Here is a 23,984-nt window from a genome sequence, read left to right as displayed (position 1 = left end):
TAAAAGGTAAAATTCTGAAATATATTCATTGATCACTACTTACTATATTTAGACTTCTATACTTTTAAAAACATGTTAGGCAAAGCAGGATTACTAAAGGAGTAAATTTTTAAGACTCAGGCCGGGCGCGGTGGCTCACGCCTGTAATCCTAGCACTCTGGGAGGCCGAAGTGGGCGGATCGTTTGAGCTCAGGAGTTCGAGACCAGCCTGAGCAAGAGCGAGATCCCATCTCTACTAAAAATAGAAAGAAATTATATGGACAGCTAAAAATATATATAGAAAAAATTAGCCGGGCATGGTGGCGCATGCCTGTAGTCCCAGCTACTCGGGAGGCTGAGACAGGAGGATCGCTTGAGCTCAGGAGTTTGAGGTTGCTGTGAGCTAGGCTGACGCCATGGCACTCACTCTAGCCTGGGCAACAAAGTGAGACTCTGTCTCAAAAAAAAAAAAAAAGACTCAATCATGTGTATATTCACACTTTCCACTTTTCAACTGGAGTGGCTTATTTATCATGGTAATTCCCATTCTTATGCTTTACAAGGGTGACATATTGGTAAATTCCAAGAATTATGAAATGTGTCCTTTACTGTTCTTAAAATTTCATGTATATTTATTATAGCTCTTCTTTCTCCTGATTCCTCCCTCAGCTCCAAACCCTCACTAGGAGCCTCTACAACTACTTCACTGACTCTGCATGGTATATTGTACACTAACTCTGTTGGCCAACAATATTTAGGGAACTATTTGTGGAACTCTCTCCACTTCTAGACAAAGAATCACAGAATAGATACTAATAACTTATTCTCTCATAATATAGTTCAATATCAGTCAGATATGAAATGTTTTCCTACTTAAAAGTTCTCCATTGGGTATATACAACCAACTTAAGAGCCTCATCTTAGCCTAGGTGGATTCACTGTAAGACCAACAGAATCCTAAGCATTGAAGGAGAGGCAACTATCCCAGGGATAGTTCTCGAAGTCAGATTTTCTTGTTTTGAAGTCTGGTCTATTTACCAAATACCTTTCTGCTTGCTCACTAGTAACAGCATACAACATCTATAACAAGATTTTATCTAACTTAGAATATTACTGTCTTAAAAGAACTTAGAATTATCAAATATTGTAAGGGCATACATCATGAGATTTACTTTGGAATACCAACAACTCTGATCCGAGAATAAGCTGCCCAGTAAATTACTGTTGAATTTATATACTGTATGATTCCAAGTTGAAAACAGATCATTGCTTCACCTAAATAATACTGTTGTTATAAGTCACTAAGAAATCCTTCCATACCACAGATTTTAGGCACCTGATTTGTTATTATCAGGTGTGCAAAACAGGATATAAATTTTCTGATGATATTAGGTCAGGGGGTTATAAGATTTCATGATGAAGGTTCTTTGTCCTAAGAAATTAGCATGACCAAGCAACAGATATCTGTTGTTTGGCATATCTGTTCAATTTCCATGTGTGTGTTTCTGTATACATATGTGTATGGGTAACATATACATATATAAATGAGTTCATGGCTTCAGTTGCAGGCACTGCTTAAAGACACACTTTCACTAAAATGAAAGCCAAACTTTACCAGACATTTCAAATGATATGAAAAATAGGTGCATTTGGAAACAGGATTAAATAAAATGTTTATATAAATGCCTCCCTGTATTACAGAGAGACAACCAAGTTGCTCCAAGTCAATACCAGAGCTTCTCAATCAATTTAACCTAACACCTATTTAGTGAGTGTTTATTTATCACAAGGCCCCGTGACAAGCACTACAAGGAAGATGAAGAAATATAAAATTTGGTCTCTATCCTCAAAAAGGTTACAATCTTGCTGGAATAATTGTTTGTGTGTGTGTGTCTCTGTATGTACATATGTACCTCCAACAGATACAGCAGTTATCAGTTCAAAACAAGGGATAAACTCACGGATTTAGTAAAGAAAGGGACCTTAAAGAACATACAGTCCCTCTACTTTTTATAGGTGTGGAAACTGGGCATAGAGATTTAAATGACTTGCCAAAGACCACAAAGCTTACTTATAGCAGCAAGCAGTGGCTGTTAGGTATAGTGACTGCCAGCTAGAGGTCAGTTAATCTTAACTGGCATAAGTAAAATCCTGCCAACATCAGAAGTCAACAAGATCATCATTGGGCTTTTCTTTAGGAGACACAAAACAACAAATGCACTCTGAAAGAACATAGTTAGTATCCCAGATGTTCAAGACTGACAATCCACTTCTCTTTGAATGTCTATGTGTATGATCTGTGTATTTTGTAACATTTATATTTGATCATAAACTTATTTTTTCTCTCTAGAGAGTAATACATGTTTAGTATAGAAACTTTGGAATTCCAAAAAGGAATCATGTGGATAAAATGGAGCAAAATGGAATCAAACAATCTTTCTCTTCTCAATATCCAATAAAGCAATCAAACAAAAAAACCCTGTTAAACAGAATTGCCCTTGCAGTAACTAAACAAATGAGGATACAGAAGTTATTACCAAAAACAAACGAAAGCCTAAAAAATTCTACAATAGTTCTGCACAGTTCTCAACTTCAATTTCACTCTAAAAAGTTGTACTGGAATTAACAAAATCCCCAAAATTCTCACCAATGTGCAATTTGTGGATAAAAGCAAATAAAAGTCCTAACTCATTAGGCCACCGGGCTGAAAAATGTCTACAAAGGGAAAAATAAATGCTGAACGATAATGTAATATACAAACTTCTGAGACAAAGAAGACTCACACCTAGCAACGATGTCATTCACATATAAAAGTTAACAGTTATAGTCTTATCAAATAAGAATGAACTTATTCAGTAAACAGAGCAAATAAAGCCTGTTGGGGGGGGTGTGGTGGGGGGAGTTTATGGGGAACTCAACAATGAAATCCAGCCTATTAAAACACAATTTGAGGCCGGGCATGGTGGCTCACGCCTGCAATCCTAGCACTCTGGGAGGCAGAGGCAGGTGGATCGTTTGAGCTCAGGAGTTCGAGACCAGCCTGAGCAAGAGTGAGACCCCATTTCTACTAAAAATAGAAAGAAATTATATGGACAACTAAAAATATATACAGAAAAAATTAGCCAGGCGTGGTGGCACATGTCTGTAGTCTCAGCTACGTGGGAGGCTGAGGCAGGAGGATTGCTTGAGCCCAGGAGTTTGAGCTTGCTGTGAGCTAGGCTGATGCCATGGCACTCTAGCTCAGGCAACAAAGTGAGACTCTGTTTCAGAAAAAAAAACAAAAACAAAAACACCACGATTTGAAACAATTTCTTTCTCTCTCTCTCACACACACACACACACACACACACACACGGTGATGAGCTATGAATCCACTAAAATAAAAACTAAAACTAAACATAAACAAATTTTATGTGCAAAATAGGTGGTAAAACATGAATCTTGATAGTGTGAAAATAATTATGCAACAAAAAATGGAAAAAATGGGGTGGATGCATAAGAGTACTAATTTCTTCATTTTTCAGAGTAGAAATACAATAATGCCCAAAATTGAAATGTGCACGATAAAACAAAACTTATTTTTTTAACCTTAGACTGGGATCTCTTAAAACATAACCTCTTGGGTTTAATAAATATCCAAAGTTCAGCAATTCCTATAATTTTTATTTGGCTAAATTCAGGAAAACTGAATGCAAGCAAAATTTCCATGGGAGCATGCATACAACATACACATTTTTTTTTTTTACCAGAATGGATCCTCTACATACTGCTTCAAAATATTTCTCACTTAAAAGAACACGAATATCTTTCCAAGTTTATTCAAATATCTATATATGCACACACACAGCATATTTATACAAATTTCTTATTATTTTTCCTATAGCTATGTTAAGGTAAAAAAACCAAAAATTGTAGTGGATCAAACTGCTTGAGAAAAATAACCATGTACCTCAACTAGATAATCAAAAATACTCTAGGATCAAGTGGAACAAAATTTTTAAAAATTTTTAGGAAATCTTTTCAAGTACAATGAAATAATCTGCCTTTTGAATGAAGAACTACAAAAAGAAGGATAAGACTGATTGATTGACTATTAATGGAAACTGGATGTAGTCAGGTACCTTAGGCAAGCCCTACAGGAATACAGTTTTCATACTGTTTCAAGTGAAGTGACAGTATAAAGGAAAATTAGATGAAGTCTACATTATGAAGATGATTAGGAACTGTAAAACCGTATACCAAAGAAAGCATTTACAAGAGAAAACAGATGTGAATATGTTCTATTTATTTAGTTTCAAAGTTGTCCAAGTAGGTCAAAGAGGCATCCAATAAACAATTTTTCCTACCCTGCAAATCAATGGTCCCTGAGGTAGTTAGTACAAAATAAACCTCTGGGACAATCAAGTATTTCAAAACTTTTACTTATAAATACATATCTGAGAAATAAGAACTGAATTAAGCTTGACTAATATATAAATTGACATATCTCCACTTGGTCTCTGTATCAGCAGGTCATATCATGTCTCTAACAGCAACCCGGGAGTCCTAAGGAAAGCGCTCAATAACAGGAAGGGGTTATGAGTGACACCATCACGTATTTACTTCCAGCTCATTAATAGACAATGTCAGTATACGGATCCAGTTGGGAGGAATTACTGAATCCAGTACACCTGTTTAACTTAAAGGTGTCACTATTTTTGAAATGAAAACAAAATAATCCAACTGCAGCTCCTTCCTGGAATAAAAAGTTGCTGCCTGTCAACAGCATGTTGCCTAGCAAATAAAAAACAAACAAACAAAAAGATTTACTTTACCTAGAATTTTAAAATAAAAGTAGGAAAGAAAACTTATAGAGCATTTTGAAAAAGTTTCCATCACTGATTTTATAGCTAAAAACTATATATTACCTATAAAAATTCTCACATCTGTACACTTAAATAGTTATAAAAACAGGATTTTCTATTCTATTAACAAATATTCTTACAAAGAGTATGAGTGAGTTATATCTGTTAAAAAATATAAAAACACACCACTTTCCAATCAGTCTGCAAGAACAATTAATTCATATCAGAGAAGATGAAATTTACTAACAATTTTTATAAAAACATTAGTAAAATTGATGGATGAGAATGAAAAATGAAACAACATGGTAATTCTAAAATGCACAAATGATTATATATTATTTTTTAACAGCCTTTTCTTGAGGCAAAACCCTGATGTTCCAGCAGATGGGGGCATTACTTTATGAGGAGAACTCAGTAAATTAAAAAGAGGTTTAATGCTGCTCTTTCTAGATGTTGACTGAAGAAAATACCAAAAACAATACCATCACCACCTTCCCTTTATTAGGCGAAAGTTAAAATACAAATTCTAGTACTGTTTACATAGCGTCTAACTCTGTATGGTTGACATTTTTCAAAGAAGGGTAAGTATGGACAAAAGGTTAGAACTTTGCCTCTCTACAGTTAGATAAATGTTCTTGATTAGATAAACAAATATTAATAATATGAGACAAAAGGTATTTTAGAAGATGTCTGTAGGTGGTTTCCATGTTTTATTATTGTTCTTTGAGATGAAACTGAGGAAAGAATATATTTAAGCTGTTTTTTCAGCCAGCCAGAATTAGTTTTCACACACTCTTTCCAGCTGGAGTGTTTGTACAGAGATAAAGATTAAAATAGAGTCAAAAGAAAGGTTGTGGGGTGGGGTGGAATAAGGGACAATATTGATATAAATTCCAAGTTAACAAATAAGGTGAGATGTTTTATTGAGTTCTCCAGAGCTGAATAGCAATTCCAAACAAAATAACATTTTTGCCTACAGTAGAATAAACTGTGGAAATCACTGACAATTTTGTAAAATCTTTTTTTCTCCTTATTTGTTCCCAGTGAATATACTGGGACACAATTTACTTAACACATTCAGATCAAATGAACTCAAGGTTCAATAATCTACTTAGGTCACATGATGACATGGTATTTTCTCACTGATATTAAGAAAACTGTTTTGATAATGTCCCAATACGCAAAATTGATAAAATAATTCATAATGAAAGGCTTGCAATCCTCCAGAAAAGCCATTCTCTCTCTCACCTCTGAGTTTTCACTAGTCTTCACTACTGCATGGCAGTGTGCGTGGAATCATATATACACATACACATACAACCACATATATATACATATGTGAATATAAAGACATATATATACTTATTTACCTTTTAGTAACTGTATTTACTTTATAAAGTGGCTATTAGAACCCTGATATTAATGAATAAACCAATAAAGTTGTTTTCAAGATTATGGTGGGTCAATAGTCATAAAATAACCCCCAGTGGGACAATAATGGAGTTAATATGAAATCTTCAGGGGAAAAAAGGCATTATAAATTACTATAATTATTTTCTAATTATTAACCATTATTTATCATATCTTATAAATGATAATAAGTATCAATTCTGCATCAGTGTTGAAGAGTAAATAAAAAAAATAATACTGGGAGGACTTCTTTGAAATATATGTCTAAAAATAAAGCATAATATATTCACTTATGAATTATATATGCTAAGGAAAGAAACACCACAAATTTGTAAGCAATCTGGAAATCCTTTAAACTTTTCAAATGCAGTATAATTTTATTGGCACTGACTTACAACTGCTGCGCACCTCAAATATCATACTGGTCAACAGTAGTCTACATTCTCTGAACACATGGAATCTGACTACTAGAAACATGCTGAATAGGAAGAGGAATTAAGCTGAATCAAAGCTAACGTATTTACTTGGATGGATAAATAGAATAAAGGCAACAAAGACCTGAATCAATAAGAACATCATTTTTTGGAAGGAGGAGGGTAATATACATATGGGACACAACATTTAAGATCAATCAGGGCACTAAACTACAGTCAGTGGGTGAGGAGAAGGCACATGTAGGGCAAATTTTCCTTGAAGAGCCCTGAACTACCTACCCATAAATTGCACTTTCTTGCAATAGCAGTATGTTCATTTGATAAGAATAAGCTACTATCCACTATTCAATTAGTTTTTCCAACATATTTCATAGAAAGTTATAGGCTCCCTTACATTTTAGCAGGATCACCAAACATAACTCCCTCATTTTCACATGTGAAAAAATTGAGACACATATTTACTTATAGATCCAGCTGCAAGCAGATTTAGATTAAGAATTTGGGGTGCTCTACCTCCATTCTTTTCTGCAAACCTTTCCATCCTGCCCAAGGTTAAAGAGCTGTCAAAGAGACAACTGATGATCAATTGTGAACACACAGGTTCAAATATATTGTTTTCTATATTCTTGTCATTCTTTACACATCTTTTCTCATGTAAACACCATTCTCTGTTCTAATGAAATGCTATTCCTTAATGTTTGAGATTAAAAAACAAACAAAACCCCAATAGTAACAACCACCCTCATCCAAACAAAACCCAGTAACAGTAACAAAAAACACCAGTCTTATTAATTGGGTAGAGGAAGAATTGAGTCTTTTGGATGAAAAAAATTTAAATACACTCTAACCACTCAATTTCCTAATTCTGAAATAAGACAGAGGTAGTTCATGATATTCATCTTACTCCCTTGAGAAGACAGCAGGTAAACAAACATGGAATCTCCAATACAGGATCTGCAGTACTCTCTACTTGTTAATAAAAAAATCATCTTTTCAAACTGAGCACACAAGAAAGTACACAGGGAAATAATCTTTTCTCCTTTTGTAGTCAGAGCAGACTGCTAAACAATGAGACTAACCTGAGGAGCAGGACTGTGAACAAAAAGGCTTCCCATCTAAGAAGGCTTAGGGAGCACACCAATGTACCCTGACTTTCTTCAGAAATATCACTGATATTATAGAATAAACAGCAAGAAAAAGGACAAATCTATGCCATGAGGAAAGCTAAAAAGCTGAGATAAAAAGCTGAAGAATTTCTGGACTATATCAAGCACATAGGCTTAAAAATCCATTAGAATCAAAGGGGTTACAACCCCATATATGTAAAAGACTTCCATAAAAAAAATAAATTTTCCCAGAAAAACTCCAGAATTACCAAAAAATATAAAGTAGTAGGATAAAGATCATAAAGAATATGTTGTAAATGAATTAAAGGAGTTTACCAATCTCTTAATTCTGAGTACTCAGCAGCTCCATCCAGCCCCAACTAAAGGCCACAAGTATACTTCTCTACATAAAATAAGAGCTGCTTCAAGAGATAACTGGAATAAGCACTGAGGCCTGACAAGAGAAAGTGGTATCTAACTTTTTGGCCCTTGAAAGAGGAGGTCTGACACTGAAAATGCAAGGTTTCCTTACATCCTAAAAGAAAATCTGGTATTATTTCCACTTTATGTCAATCAGCCTCTGAAATGGTCCCCAATGGTTCTTACCTTCTAGCATTTACATCTTTGAATAATCCTCTACCACAATGTAGAGGCTGATCAGTGTAACCAATATTATAGGATATTGTGGAAATGATGAAGTATGCTTTCTGATGTTAGCCGCTAACTTCTCTAAGAACATCTACTCCGGGGAAGGCCACCTGCTATGGCCTGAAGACAGTTAAGCAACCCTATGAAGAAGTCCATGTGGTGAGAAACTAAGGCCTCTTGCGAAGAGTCAGTAGTAACCTGACAACCAATAATGAGTACACTAGCTTAGATACAGATCATCTAGCCTCTTTTAAGCACTGGATGACTGCTATCCCAGTTGACATCTTGACTATAACCTCATGAGACCAAGAACCAAAACCGTCTACATAAGTGGAATTCCCATCCCACAGAGACTGTGAGAAAATAAATGTTTGTTTTAAGCCACTACTTTTTGGAGTCGCTTGCTATGCCACAAGAGATAACTAGTACATCCTTCTTCAGAATTTATAAAAAACAACAACAAAAAAGCCCCACAAGTATTGATAATCCAAAACAGACCCAAATATAAATACAGTAAATATTCTCCACAGAAAAATACTAAATACCACAAAATCTATAAGATGTGAGCAAGGTAGAAATTAGAGAAAAATTTATGGTATTAAACAAAATTATAAGGAAAACATAAAATTTGCAATCTGTAACTTACAAAGCTAGAAAAGAAACTAAGTAAATTAATAGTAAAGATCAAAGCACAAAGCTGATGAAATAATTAAGATATTTAAACAATTCCAATGTCTAAAAAAAAAAGATGTAGATCTGACTTTATTATGTGCACATAATATAATCCTTGTTAATAAAATTGTGCAAAATTAGGGTTTAAAAAATGTTCATGCAGAATTCATAAAGACTAAAAGATCAAATATTGATTATCAAAAACCACAGGTAAATATGAAAAAAAATCTCTTAGAGAGAAACTTGGTTCTTTAATTTTAAATACAGTAGATATCAATAACCTATTATATACAGTGAAATATTAGATGTTCTCAATAAAATCATGAACAAGATGTGCACTATCACTGCTAATATTTGATACTATTTTAGAGAAATCAAAGAAAAGAATTCCACTAACCCAAATTCATGTGGCTAATATATACAAAATGAGTTTAAAGACAATCGTTCTTCCCAATAAAGGTTAGGCTGCAAGATTCCTTCAAACAGAAATACTCCATTTTAGTTCCCAAACTGTCAACCACTGGAACGATATGTTTATAATAACTCTGTTAAGGTATACACTTATTGATGAAAATATGTAAATATTGTCATCTGAGCTTGTTTCATCAAAAAATTACCAACAATTCTTATTTCAGTAATTATTATATTAATGTAGTAAACTGAAAAGTTCCATTGCTTCATATGTTCCATTGCCTTTTTAACTATCACTGATAAGTGGCAAAATTATTACGTGATACCTTGACGTTAATACAGAATAACTTAGGAAAACAAAATAAATCCCATCTCTAAAATGCAATTCTTGTTAAAAATAAATAAGAAAAGTGTGCTTTCTGTTAAAATAAAAAGATTAAATGATCAATGTGTAATTTTTGGTTCAAAAAGGTTCAAGCCATTCCGGTCTGGCATATAGGTGCTTGGAAGCTGACACTCTTGTCACAAGAAAAAAACTAACAAACTGAAAAAAAAAACCTCAGAATTCATCAGAACACTGAAGTGAGGGCAAAGACAAACTGTTAGTTACCCCCTAAACTGGACAGAATCACAGCTAATTAGAGGAGGAGCAGAAACCACTGGAGCTGGTTTAAGGGTATTGCTGGAGGCTCAATATAGACAACCTCAAGAGTTAAAAACTCCAAGGGAACCCAGTCTTAGGGAGGCTCAAGAAAACTCAACAATTTTTCTGAGTTTTACCTCCAAGAACCCTACCCAGGTTATCACAGACACAATCAAAGAAAATTACCCTCCTCCTTCAGCAGGAAGAGTAGAAAAGCAACCATAGTGAAATACACCCAGAACATTCTGTTCTTAACAAAGTTTGCCCTCAAGGGAAACTATTTTATCAGAGCTTAAAAACCCTCAGAACCCTACCCAGGTTATCACAGAGACAGAGAAAATTACCCTCCTCCTTCAGCAGGAAGAGTAGAAAAGCAACCATAGTGAAATACATCCAGAACATTCTGTTCCTAACAAAGTTTGCCCTCAAGGGAAACTATTTTATCAGAGTTTAAAAACCCCAGGGAAAGAAAATACCCAATTCCAGTCTCTCTAGCCTTACTGACACACCTAAGGAGTGGGGGGACTAAAGAAAATATCTGTGAAAATAACAACCCAGAGAGAGGCACAGGCTCACACTAAAAAACTGACACCTAATCATAGGACTATAGAATGGTTCTCCTCTCCCCACACCACCACATTAATAGGGCTCCTGTACAATGAGAGGGGATTACAAATGAAAGAACAGCATTTTCCAGATCTTATTTAAGAAATCCCTAGGAAAATCCAAAGTAAACAGGGGAGACAAAACAAGGACACAGAAGAAATTTTAGCCTCCAGAACTACAGCTACAGGAAACATCCTAACTGCCCCTCTCCCCACACTACCACACCCTCTTTTCTTGTTCTGTGTCCCTCTCACTCTGTCACTCAGGCTGGAGTGGCATGGTTATAATGTAACCTCAAACACACTCCCATAGCTTTTATTGTAGTATATTGTTAAAATTGTTCTATCATTATTATTGTTATTAATCTCTCATTGTGCCTAATTTATAAATTAAACATTATCAGTGGTATGTACATATAGGGAGAGGGAAGGGGAAAGGGAGGGGAAAAAAAAGGAAATCTTGAAAGAAGCCAGAAGAAAAAAAAATCTTACTTACAATGACAATAACATCAGACTTTTATTCGGAAATCATGAAAGCAAGAAGAAAGTGGAGTAAGATATTTAGGGTGCTGAAACAAAAAAATATACCTAGAATTCTCTAGCAAGTGAAATTATCCTTCAAAAGTGAAGGAAAAATAGACTTTCCAAGACAAAAAATTCAAGAATTTGTTGCCAGTAAATTTGCCTGGCAAGAAATGTTTGTAAAAGTTCCTCAGAGAGAAGGAAAATTATGAAGGGTAGAAATTTAGATCTACATAAAGAAAGGAGACGTGTTAGAGAAAGAATATGCTAAGGGAAAATATTACTTTTCTTATTCATAATTGATCTAACAAGTAACAGTTTGTTCAAAATAGAGCAAAAACTGTATTCAGTAATTATAGCTTATGGATGAAAAGAAATGTATAACAGAAATCTAATAAGGGAACAGGAGGAAGGAACTGGGAATACTGTTATATGGTACTTGCACCACCCATTAAGTGGTACAGTGTAATCTGAAAGTGGACTTGGATTGGTTGTAAATGTGTACTGCCATCTCTATGGCAATCACATACAAAAAAAAATTTTAAAAAAAGGAATTATAATTGATAGGCTAAGCAAAGAAAAAAACTGAAACATATAAAAAGCTCAATTAAAATCATAGAAGGCAGAAAAAGAGTGGATAACAGGAACAAAGAACAAGGACAATGAAGAAAAACAGCAATAAATATGGTAATATTGATCCAACTGTATCAGTAATGACTTTAAATCACACCAATTTAAAAACAGAGATTGTCAGAGTATATTAAAAAGACACAACCATATGTTTAAGAAATTCACTTTAAGTATAAGGACACAGATTAAAAATAAAAAGAGAAATTATATCATGCTAACAATCAAAAGAGAGGTAGAGTTGCTATATTAATTTCAGACAGAGCAAACTTCAGAGTGAGGAAAAATATCAGGAATAAAGAGAGCATTACATGTCAATAAAGGGGTCAATTCTCCAAAGAGACATAACAATTCTTAACACTCATGTGCCCAACAACAAAGCATCAAAAAACATGGTAGAAAGTCAAGAAAAAATTGATGAATACACTAGTATAGTTGGAAATTTCAATATTCCTCTATGAATAATTGACAAATCCAGGAGATAGAACATCAACAAGGATGTACTTGAACTGGCCAGTACCATCAACCAACTGATCTAATTGACATTTATAGAATACTGCACCCAAAAGGAACAGAGAACACATTTTTTCAAGCTCACATGGCACATTCACCAAAAGAGATGACATTATGAGGCTTAAAACAGACCTTGACAAATTTTAATATAAATCAGATAAAGTATGGTCTCAGACCACAATGGAATTAAACTAGAAATGAGTAACAAAAAGATAGCTGGAATTCCTAAATTATGTAAAGATTAAATAAACAATTACCACTAACACACTGGTTAAAGAGAAATCTCAAGAGAAATAATTAATGTGAACAAAATGAAAAAGAGAACAGAACTTACCAAATTTGTAGGATGTAGTAAAAGCAATCTATAGAGATTTACAGCACTGAATGCATATATTATAACAGAAGAAACACCTAAAACCAATAATCTAAGCTTCTTCCACCTTAGGAAATTAGAAAAAAAAGAGCAAATTAAAACCAAAATAAGCAGAGAAAGTGGAAAAAAAAAAAACTGGAACAGAAATCAATAAAATTGAAAACAGGAAAATCAAAAGAATGGATAATATGAAAAACTGGCTCTTTGAAAAGGTCAGTAAAAGTGATAAACCTATAGTCAAGCTAACTAAGACCAAAAAAAGCTAAGACACAACTAATATCGGAAATTAAAAGAGGAGCACCACTACTGATCCAATAGACATTAAAATGATAATAAATATTATGAACATCTCTAGCCCACAAATTTGATAAATTAGTTAAAATGGAACATTCTTTAAAAGATACAATCTGCCAAAACTTACACTAGGAGAAATAGATAACCTAAATAATCTATAACTATTAAAGAAATTGAATTAGTAATTAGTAATCAGCAAAACAGAAAGCACCAGGTCAGGATGGGTTCACTGGTGAACTCTACCAAACATTTAAGAAGCAAAGGATACTGACCCTCTACAATCTTTTACAGAAAATAGAAATTAAGTTCTAACTTGTTAATATGAGCCTAGTATTAATCTCATACCAAAACAGACAAAGATATTACAAGAAAGGAGAGCAACAAACTTATAGCTCTCACGAACACAGATGTAAAAATTCTCAACTTATAAATTGAATCTAACAATATATAAAAAGAATTAGACAACAAAATCAAGTGGTATTTATATCAGCTATGCAAGGATGGCTCAACATTCCTAGAGCAATTAATGTAATCCATACCAACAAGAAAAAGAAGATAAATCATACAATCTTTTCAACAGATGCAGAAAAAGCATTTGACAAAACGCAACACTTGTTCATGACTTAAATATATATATATATATATATATATATATATATATATAAAAACCCTCTTAGGAACCTAGAAATAGAAAGAACTTCCTCAACTTTGTAAACAACATCTACAAAAAAAATCTAAAATGAGCATCGAATTATTTAATGGTGAGAAACTAGATGCTTTCCCACTAAGAGCAGAAACAATACAAGCATGTCCTCTCACCAATCCTACTCAACATGGTACTGAAAGCCCTGAAGCAACAAGACAAGAAAAAGAAACAAAAGGCACACAGATAGAGAGGAAGAAATAAAAGTGTCTTTGTTCATAGACAGCATGATTGTGTATGTAAAAAATTGCAAAATATCAACAACAAAATCACTGGAACTAATAAACAATTATAGTAAGATTGTAGGACACAAGGTTAATGTACAAATAACAATTGTTTTTCTATATACTAATAATGAACAATTGAAATTTGAAATTAAAACAATACCATTTATATTAGTGCCAAAAAAAAAAGCTCACCAAAAAGCATAGGTCTAAATCTAACAAAATATGTATAGATCTTTATCAGGAAAACTACAAAACGGTGATTCAGGAAATGATGGAAAATCTAAATAAATGAAAATACATTTCACGACTAGAAAGAGTCCATATTGTTAAACGTCAGTTTTCCCAACCTTGATCTATAGATTCAATGCAATCCCAATCAAAATCCCAGGAAGTTACTGTACGGATATGATAAACCGATTTTAAAGTTTATATGGAAAAGCAAAAGACCCAGAACAGCCAATACAACACTGAAAGAGAACTAAATCAGAGGACAGAAAGTACCTCACTTCCAGACTTGTTACAAAGCTACAGTAAGTAACAGACTGTGGTAATGATGAAAGAGTATCAATGGAGAAAGAACAGACTTTCCAACAAATGGTGCTGGAACAAACAGATGTACACATGCCAAAAAATGAGTCGACATACCTTAATACCCTTCACAAATTACCTAAAAGTGGATTATAGGTCTAAATATAAAAGTCAAAACTATGAAACTCCTAATATGTACTACCGGAGAAAATCTAAGTGACCTTCAGTTTGTCAATGAGTTTTTAGGTATCACAGCATAAGCACGATCCATGAAAGAAAAAATTGATCAGGGGGATTTCATTAAAATTAAAACTTTTGTTCTGCAAATGGCATTGTTAAGAAAATGAAAAGATAAGCTACAGACTGAGAAAAAATATTTGAAAAACACATAACAAAACAGTACCCACAATACACAAAGAACTCTTACAACTTTGTGATAAAAAAAAAAAACCTGGTTTTAAAAAGGCAAAAGATCCATACAAACACCTTACCAAATGAGATATATAGGTGGGAAATAAACATATGAAAAGATGATCAACAACATATGTCATTAGGGAATTGCATATTCAAACAATGAGCCACCAATCCACACCTACTACAAATGGCTAAAAATCAAAACAATGACAATACCAAAGGCTGGTGAGAATGTGGAGCACTGGGAACTCTCACTCATTGCTGATGGAAATGCACAGCCACTCTCTGTAAGACAGTTTGGCAGCTTCTTATAAAACTAAACACATTCTCTTTTTATATAATCCAGCAATCACATAGGTTGGTACCAAAATGAGTTGCAGAATTAGGCCATTGCAAAATTAGGCCCAAACACCTGAACCTGACTGTTTATAACAGCTTGCTTTATAATTGCAAAACTTGGACGCAAACAAGATGTCCTTTAATAGGTGAATGCATAAAAAAAATCATAGTTCATCCATCAAGTGAAATATTATTCAGTGCTAAACTGAAATAAGCTATCAATCTATGAAAAAACATGAAGACAAGTGAAAGAAGCCAATCTGAAAGAGCTGTTAATATATGTATCCAACTATATGAGATACTGGAACAGGTAAAACTATAGTAACAATGAAAAGATCAGAGGCTCTCAAGGGTTGTTGGAGGAAGAGTGGAGCAGGGATTTTTAGGACAATGAAACTATTCTGAGGATACCATAATACATGTCATGCATTTGTCAAAACCCATAGAATGTAAACATAAAGACTAAACCCTTAATGTCAACTATGGATTGTTATTAATAATGTTTAACATTGGATCAATAAATGTAACAAATGTCCCACACTAATGCAAGCTATTAATAGGAAAACTGGGTTAATAGTGTGGGGGAGAAACAGGTATATATGGGAACTTGCAGTGCTTTCCACTCAATTTTTCTTTAAACCTAAAATAGGTTTTAAAAATAAACATTTTATTTATAAGACTTAGAGTATTTTTAAACATAAATGCTCTTAAAGATCAACTAAAAAATTTAAAATAAACATTAAATATTGGAAGGAGGTAAGCAAAAGAAAAAGGAAGGAAGGAAGGCACAAGTTTTACTTTCCACTGCAGTCAACTATTTCAATCCAAAAATATGCACAGTAATCTAGACCCCAAAATTCTTTACCCTTTTTTATTATTTGTGAAAAAGCCAGGTGAGAACACAATCTTATAAGATGTGTGCAAATGAAATGTAGAACAAAAGGTAGTTTCAAGCCAGTAAGGCAGAGAACTTATAAAGTGAACTAAAAATCTCTAAAAAAATAAAATGTATGGGAAAAATCTGCCTTAGCAGATTGTGACCCTACATCAATGTTTGCAGAGCAATGGAAGGTAATTCAAGTGAATTTTAGCTACCAAAATAATACATTAAAACTCATTGATCTGTTGTTGTATTTAAAGAAATCATATGCTTTAAAAACATTTATATACCAAAGTAAACAATTTTTTTGTTTTATTTTCCCTTGTCAACACCAATCATAGCACTATTCAGGAATATAACTCCCAGAAGTTGGGAGGATATTCTTGCAATATAAAGCAAATAAACATATTATTTCACAAGAATTTAATATAATGGAGAGATGTTAGCCTATTATGTCTTTTCAAAGCTCTATGACCCCACATTATTAATAAATGCATAAAAATATAGTATAAAACGACCAAAATTACACATATTAGCATCTCAAAATTATTTCTGGGTTCAGGGATTATAGGTGATTTTCATTTTTTCTTAGCGCCTTTACATTGAATGTGTATCCTTTTTGTAACTTTTAAAAATATCTTGCACATTTCAACTAAATCCTGTAGTTTACAATTTGACTATATCAATTTCTAAGTGCAAACTGTGATGATAAAATTATACTTTAACTTTTAAACATAATATGTCAAAAATGTAACATGTATTTTAACATAAATTTTTAAAAATATGATACTCACCAAACACTGCAGCAGAATAGTGCTATAACATGTTGAACATAATACAAACAACTGAAGTCTAATGGCTAGTAGCTAAAACTCAGCTTTTTGGTAATTACTAATATATTTTTGGTATTACTAATAATGAAGTGAGATGATTGAGACACATATAAACCCTACCAGTAGCTATTTTAAGAGGGCAATATTAAGTTGACATTTCTGGGTTATCTATATTAAAAAAATGTTTACTTTCATAAATGATAGAAAGATGAAGGCATGAAAGAGAAAGTGAAAATGTACATGTGTATGCCAAAAGAATAGCTAACAGATTCAGAACTTTAATTTTGAAAAGTATGACCTCAACTCTTTGGTCATGCTATGGTTTGAATATGGATAGTTTGTCCCCACCAAAGCTCACGTTGAAATTTGATCCCCAGTGTGGTGGTGTTGGGAGGTGGGGCCCAGTGGGAAGTGTTTGGGTTATGGGGGTGGATCCTTAAAAATGGCTTAGGCCTGTTGTGGAGTTAGTGAGTTCTGGTTCTCCCAAGACTGGATTAGTTCTTGTGGGAATGGGTTGTTATAAAGCCAGGATACCCCTGTGCTGACATAGGTGGTTAAAAAATACTAGAAAGAAGGTCTAAATAATTACCATAAAAATCAGGAGAGTGTTAACCTCCGGGAAAAGTGAGAAGGGGGAATGATCAGGAATGGATGGGGTAAGGGTGTTTCTCAGGTGCCACCAAAGTTCTAACTCTTGACTGTGGCAGTGGTGACAGAGCTCACTTTATAGTTAGTTACTCATTATCCTACACATCTACGTTTTGTGTCATTTTGTTTATATAGTATTTAACCATAAAAAGATTTCAAAATTGTATCTAAGGCACATTCATTACCTTGCTATATTTTTTTCATTATATAATGGTAGACATTTGGTTTTCATATAAAGAAAATTTTAAGGCACAAGTGTCTATTTCTGATTCCATCTGACATGATTACTGTACACACAGAAAGCAGTAAGCACTAGGCAATGAAGCATGAATAGGGTCCCATGCCAAAACTTGTAGGAAAATGCAGAAAATCAGTAACTTTAATTGCTAGTGCATTCTAAAGTACTCACACTACAGAATTAAATAATACCAACACAATAAATATGAAGACTTTTTGATTCTTAGTTAAAAAAAAGTACACACGTACATAGGTGTTGATCCTTCAAAGTACCTTCACGAAAGAAGATAACTGAAATATTGGAATGTTTTCAATTAAAAATTAATGTGAAAAAGTATTATTTTACTATAAAAGATCTACTAATATAAATTTACAAATCCTTTCTTAAATAATTGGAACTAATTCCGATTTTATAATAGAAACATTTTCAGCAAAAATGGGTAGGAGACACCAAACGTTCAAAAGCGAAGGATAGTACCCCAAGAAACTTAAGATGAAACACCCATTTTAAAACTTTCATCTATAATACAGAAAGAGAAAACTGTGATGCTATCCCTTCTCTCTTCATCAACTGTCAAACTCAATATCAAGGATTACACAATCCCACATCCCTGTCTGAGAACCGGCAGAGGCTCTGTGTTGCAGCAACAACGCAAGACATGGAGCGAAATTCCACTCAGGACTTCCCTGTCTGCTCCTTCCCCAAAGCCACTGCAGGGAGGGTTGCAAGGTAAGGAATGAAGGGCGCCATGCCCGATATAAACAATGTATCTGAGGGATCTGGTTAAAATTCACACAGCGGGCTGTCTCTGTCCCTGGATATGATATATCCCCTGCTCTCTGCAGTCATCAGAGTTAACTGCTGAGGCTCCACAGATTCATTTATCTCTTGCACCTGGACCATCACATTCCTCACCCCGTTGCAAAGCTACTAACCTCAGGATTCCCTGCAGTTGGCAGGGATTCGTCGGCAGGCTTCGGGGAGGCCACGAATCAGAGCCCGCCCGGTCCGGGCCTGCCGGGCCTAGACAAGCCTTTCCCCTTCCCACATTCCCAGTCTCCAAAGCCTTCCATCCTTCTCCTTTCGGTTCGCCTTTTACCACTGGCCTTCGTTTGAGGTTAGCCTACCCCACATTACCTCTCGCAGAAAAGACTGACTTTTCTAGGTCAAAGCGGGGAACCAGCGACTGCAGCAACCGCTTCACAGGGCTGCCGCACTCCGTCCTCCGCTCGGCTTCACCTGCAGATGCCAACGGTACACAACCACTCCCGGCATGCTCCGCGCACGCACCGCCTCTCTCACCCCGCCCCACTCCCGCCCCAACACGTGACTACTTTTCGCTTCCATCCACGCCCACTTCCGTTTCTCCACTTTCTCTTAGGAGGGAGGAGGGAGCTGAGGGTGTTAAAGAGTAGCAACTTCCTCCTCCTTCCCGCCCCCGCCCCTCTACCCCCTGCTACAATGTCTTCCGGGTCGCGGGCGCCTCGGAGCCTTCTGGGAAAACATCTCATTTCCTCCCCTCCCCCTCCTCCTGCCTTCAACCAACCAGCCTCCCGTCAGAAAGGGACATGCGCAGTGAGTGCCTCCCGTCTCTTCTACCCGAGCCCCCCCTCCCCCCGCCAAGCAGAGAGACCCCAGCAGCAGCAGCAGCTGATGATGAAGAGAGAGGCAGTGGCAGAGGGGGGGCACCTTTTATTTCTATTTTTAAAGGGACAGGACACTAATTCTACCCCACTTCAACCTTGAATTGAGGGGGGTGGGGGGAAGGCGGCTGAGTTCCTTCCCCCACCCTCCAGCCCTGAGCCCTGAGAGGGAGATTGAGCCTGAGAGAAGGAGAAGGAGTTTCTTCTTCTTCGAAAACCCCCATCCACGACTCCTACCCCCTCACCCCTCCAACTCGCCTCCCTCCCGAGCCCCCTCCACCCTCCTCCTCTTTGGCCGTGAGAGGAGGAGAGAAAGAGACCAAAAGCCTCTTAGCAACACAGACCCTTTGCTGCTGCTGCTGCTGCTGCTGCTACTGCTGTTGCTGCTGCTGCTGCTGCTGCTACTGCTACTGCTGCTGCTTGGCCCTGGCTGGAGACATCTCACTACACCCAGGAGCAGCCACTTCCCCAGCTCTCCTCCTCCTCCTTCGCCTCCTCCTCCTCCTCCACTCCCCCCCTTTATTACCCTTTGTGTCATCTTCCACAGCTCCAGGGAAGGCACTCAAAAGTGGGGGGCAGGAAAGGTAAGTGTGTCTGTGGGGGCTTCATTGCCTTCCTCTGGCTCTGACTTTCACTCCGGGGCAACAGTAGCACCAAACCACATACGCAGTGGAGCTCCGGGGTGAGGAGGGGGTGGTGCTGGGGGGGGGGAGTGAAGGAGGGGTTGGAGTGGGGAGGGGTGTGTGAGGTGGGGTGCCCATCCTGTCAGAGAAGGAAGGGCACTTTTATTTTTATTTGCTGTTGTCAAAAGTGGTTTCTCTCCTCCAGCTAACATCTGATTGTGTCTTGCTCCAGTGGGGGAGAATACAAAAACAACCCCCTCCTTCCTCCAATGAGGCGCCAGGGAAAGAGACAGAAAGAGGCACACTTTCTAGATGTCACTTAAAAAAATTCATTTGGGGAGCTTTTTTCTCTTTCCTCAGGAAAAGCTCCACTGCATTTGTTTTTGAGTGGGAAAATGTCGGGATCTGGATTGTATTGGAACTGCTTATCTATTTGTAGACCTGAGTGTTTTCCCCTTTTTGGTTCTGTATGTGATTTGGATATTGACTTAGTTCAGTGTTGGAAGACTTGATTGGTTTTTGCTTTAGGGGTTTAATATTCCATTTTTTTGTGTTGTCAGACTTGCACAGAAAATTTCAAATTTTTAGTTGATAGAGGCCTTTGGTTAGGTTTTGACTTGTATTGTTGCTTTTTTTGTTAAATGTTTGTTTCATGTATCAGTATATAAAGTTCAAAGCTCCAAAATGCTTAAAGTTTAAATGCCCCTGGTATTGTCTATTCCCACATGTGTTCCTGATACTTATTTTCCATAAGATAAGAATATTAGTTGTTTTAAAATTAAGGTGGGTATTTTTGTAATCTTTGTAACTTGTCTGAACAAGTAATCCCTATTGAAAACTTTATGTTGTTCTGACTGCATGGAAGGCCAAACCTCTCCATCAATAGTTTGTTGGATTGGTACCACTTTCAGTTTTAACTGAATTATTTATTTACTGTTGTAAATTGAGATGAGTTTTTCATCTCTTGGGGTACTGAACCAAATTACTCACTATATGTGAAAGAATACAGATTTCTAAAATATATTTTCATGAACCAAAGAAATCATGAAATTGTAGTTGGTATATTAATGGTAGTTAGCTATAGATTGAAAGGTAAATCCAGATTTAGGTTTATAGAATAACAATATTGATAGAAATCACTATTCTCCATTTTTACATGGTACGTTCTTAGTGAATAGCTTTTAAATTCAGTGCTGTATTTTATTTCACAAACACTAGAAAGTCTGTTTCTGATGTAGGCCTTTTACTAGGGCCTATATTGGAAAGTGGTATTTTGTTTCATTTCTTTATCCTTTCCTTGAAGATGGATGCACACATGCATACACACACTCTCCCTCTTTCTCTCTTGCTCTCTCACACCCTTTTTTTTGTAACTGCATTGGTATCTCTGATCCCATAATTTATGTCAGCAAAAAATATTCTTCTCTAAAGCAGCAATTTTGTGATCAGACTGGCAATATGAAAACAGCAATTTGATCAACTAGAAAGGATTGAAGAAATATAAATCTAGAAGGATATTTCACGTAAATATTTTAAAGACATGATAATACTTGTAATTTTTTATTTTCTTGATGGTAAGGCCAAGACATAACATACTTAAGTTTTAGTGACAGAAAAGCATTGCATATGTAGAAACTTGTTCTGTAAAATTTTAATTACCAACTGTGTGTAAAAGTAGGCATTTACATACAGGAGATAAAAAAGCTATGTAGCAGTAAGCAATATGGTCTTATTTTCCTTGTTTTTGTTGTAAATTTGAACAATTTCTTACCTTTATCTGAGGTGTAATTGGTGCACTTAAGCAGAAATCTGTGCCAAGTTCAAGTTTTTCCTCCCAATGTCAATATTACTATTCCAGGTTCACTTAATTCTTGTCCTCACCTTAAAATCTCAGCAACCTTAATGTAAGAGATAGACTGTAGAATTTGGTGAAAGAATAAATTTTAAGTTAAGTGAATTATGTAGGTAATTGGGGTGGTGGTTGCCCAGTAGGCAGCTGAATAAAAATGTACAGTCTTAGTTTAAAATCTTTACTTACTTTGTTTCTACTTTCCTTTGAAAACATTCCTTTTCCCACCACCCCTGGGTTAATCCTTTATGGTTGCTTCCAGACTTTCTCTAAGTTGGATAATGATTTATGTTTAGAAAATCATTTATTGTATTTTTTGTTATGGCTTATGGCTTATTTTTTAAGTATTAAGGTCTATTGATGTTTTAGGATTGTAATTTTTCAGCTAGGAAGTGTCTTGGAGGTCACTTTATTCAACTCTACTTATTGGTGAAGTTTAGAGCTCAATGTTCTAAGGCCTGTAAGTGCAGAGGAGGAACCTGAGAACTCAGGTCTTTTGACACTCATGTGCTACACCACCTTATTTTCCTTTGTCAAATTAAAATGTCATGGACAATTCTGTGTATAGCATTTAAGGGTTTTATATGGAGGCATGTTCTTCTAAGAATATTAAGGTAAATAGCTTTAAAGCCATAACTTTGTCCACGTATAATTCAATAATATGTTGATTTTTTAAGAATACTAATTTCACTTATTGTAGACTATTACTGTTTTGAGAATTATTTCAACTTTCTCTAATGCTTATTATTTCCCCTTTACTTTCAGTTAATCAGGAAATATACTTCTTACTCTTGTATTAAGGTCCCATATTTATAAGAAGAAAGAGAATACATGTACTATAAATGTTGTGATTTTTGCCCTATGAACTACTTAAGAACAAAGATTTTTGTCTTGTTAATACTTATATACCTCACTGTCAGCACAATGCCTGGTGTACAGTATGCCCTACTGGTTGTTTGTCATAATCCATATAAGTTTTAGAGTTAGACATCTTTGAAATTTTTTTCCTCTGTTATGTGAGATTACTTTTTCTACTCCTGTTTCCTTTCCTCTTTGCTACAATTTTCACTACCTTGAAAATTTTTTTCTCAAGAATTTTTTTTTTATTTCTACTGTGGCTCTCACTTTTTCTGATTAACAGCCATATTAAATACTATAACAACATAGTTCTCAAGAAGTAAAACATATTCCCTTCTAATCCTTATACAGGATAAAATTAGACAAAGGTGAATTGTTTTGAATTAAGTGGTGGTCAAAAAAATTCCACTTAAAAATATACTAGTAAATGTTCAAGATGTACTTAAATTTCATTTCATTGAGTGATTGGTGCAATAGGTTGTTGGAATGATTAGGCTGCTTTTACCAGCTCTATAAAGCAACTGTTACTTAGGTGACATGTTTCCCTGACTTTGTTTTTTTGGTCCTTACCCAGACAATTATCAGCTTTCCAGTTTTCTATGGATATGAAGATTTACTCCTAGTCATCAGTGGGACCCCATGAAGTCAGCCAGAAAGCCTATGTCCAACTTAATGTATCTTTGCAAACTTGTCTGGATTTTTGAATGTATGTGCAAAGCAGATTGTACTTAGCTATTCATTAAACATATATTGATCATCTACTGTCTGTCAGGCACTGTGCTAGGCATCTGAAAAACAAAGATGGTCCCTGCAGTTTAATGTGAAGAGGTATCTTAAACTGTATTCCACAAGTGTATTGGTCATGTCTTTGTTTTGGTATTTCTACCTAAATAAATTTTTATATCAACTAAATGGATGCTGTTAGGTAGACAAATGCATGTTTAAGAAGGATATTGCTGTATTTTATTAAATTCATTTATTACAAAAATAAAAAGAAAAATTTTCCACTTAATACTATATTCTAGGGATTTCTATTCTGTATATAGTTTACTCATTTTAGAGCAAGAAAATAGTCTATGTGGCTACCATTGCTGAATTTTTATTGCTAACTATTTTATTT

At 35.2% G+C, this 23,984-nt stretch overlaps 2 protein-coding genes across 2 annotated transcripts in view; one reads left to right on the top strand and one right to left on the bottom strand.

Moving 5' to 3' along the window:
* Positions 1–19,118, bottom strand: part of ORC4 (origin recognition complex subunit 4) — a 72,547-nt gene extending 53,429 nt beyond the window's left edge. The window contains exon 1 of the mRNA XM_069472936.1: positions 19,029–19,118. The gene's annotated coding sequence lies outside the window, so the exon portion shown is untranslated. The remainder of the gene's footprint in view (positions 1–19,028) is intronic.
* Positions 1–23,984, top strand: part of LOC138387448 (uncharacterized) — a 196,000-nt gene that overhangs the window by 744 nt on the left and 171,272 nt on the right. The window contains exons 2-3 of the mRNA XM_069474500.1: positions 18,737–19,145; positions 19,688–20,118. Coding sequence (XP_069330601.1) covers positions 18,737–19,145; positions 19,688–20,118 — 840 coding nt within the window. The remainder of the gene's footprint in view (positions 1–18,736; positions 19,146–19,687; positions 20,119–23,984) is intronic.

Source organism: Eulemur rufifrons, chromosome 1 (genome assembly GCF_041146395.1).
Source record: "Eulemur rufifrons isolate Redbay chromosome 1, OSU_ERuf_1, whole genome shotgun sequence".
Classification (NCBI taxonomy): Eukaryota; Metazoa; Chordata; class Mammalia; order Primates; family Lemuridae; genus Eulemur; species Eulemur rufifrons.
This window is presented reverse-complemented; position numbering and strand designations above follow the sequence as displayed.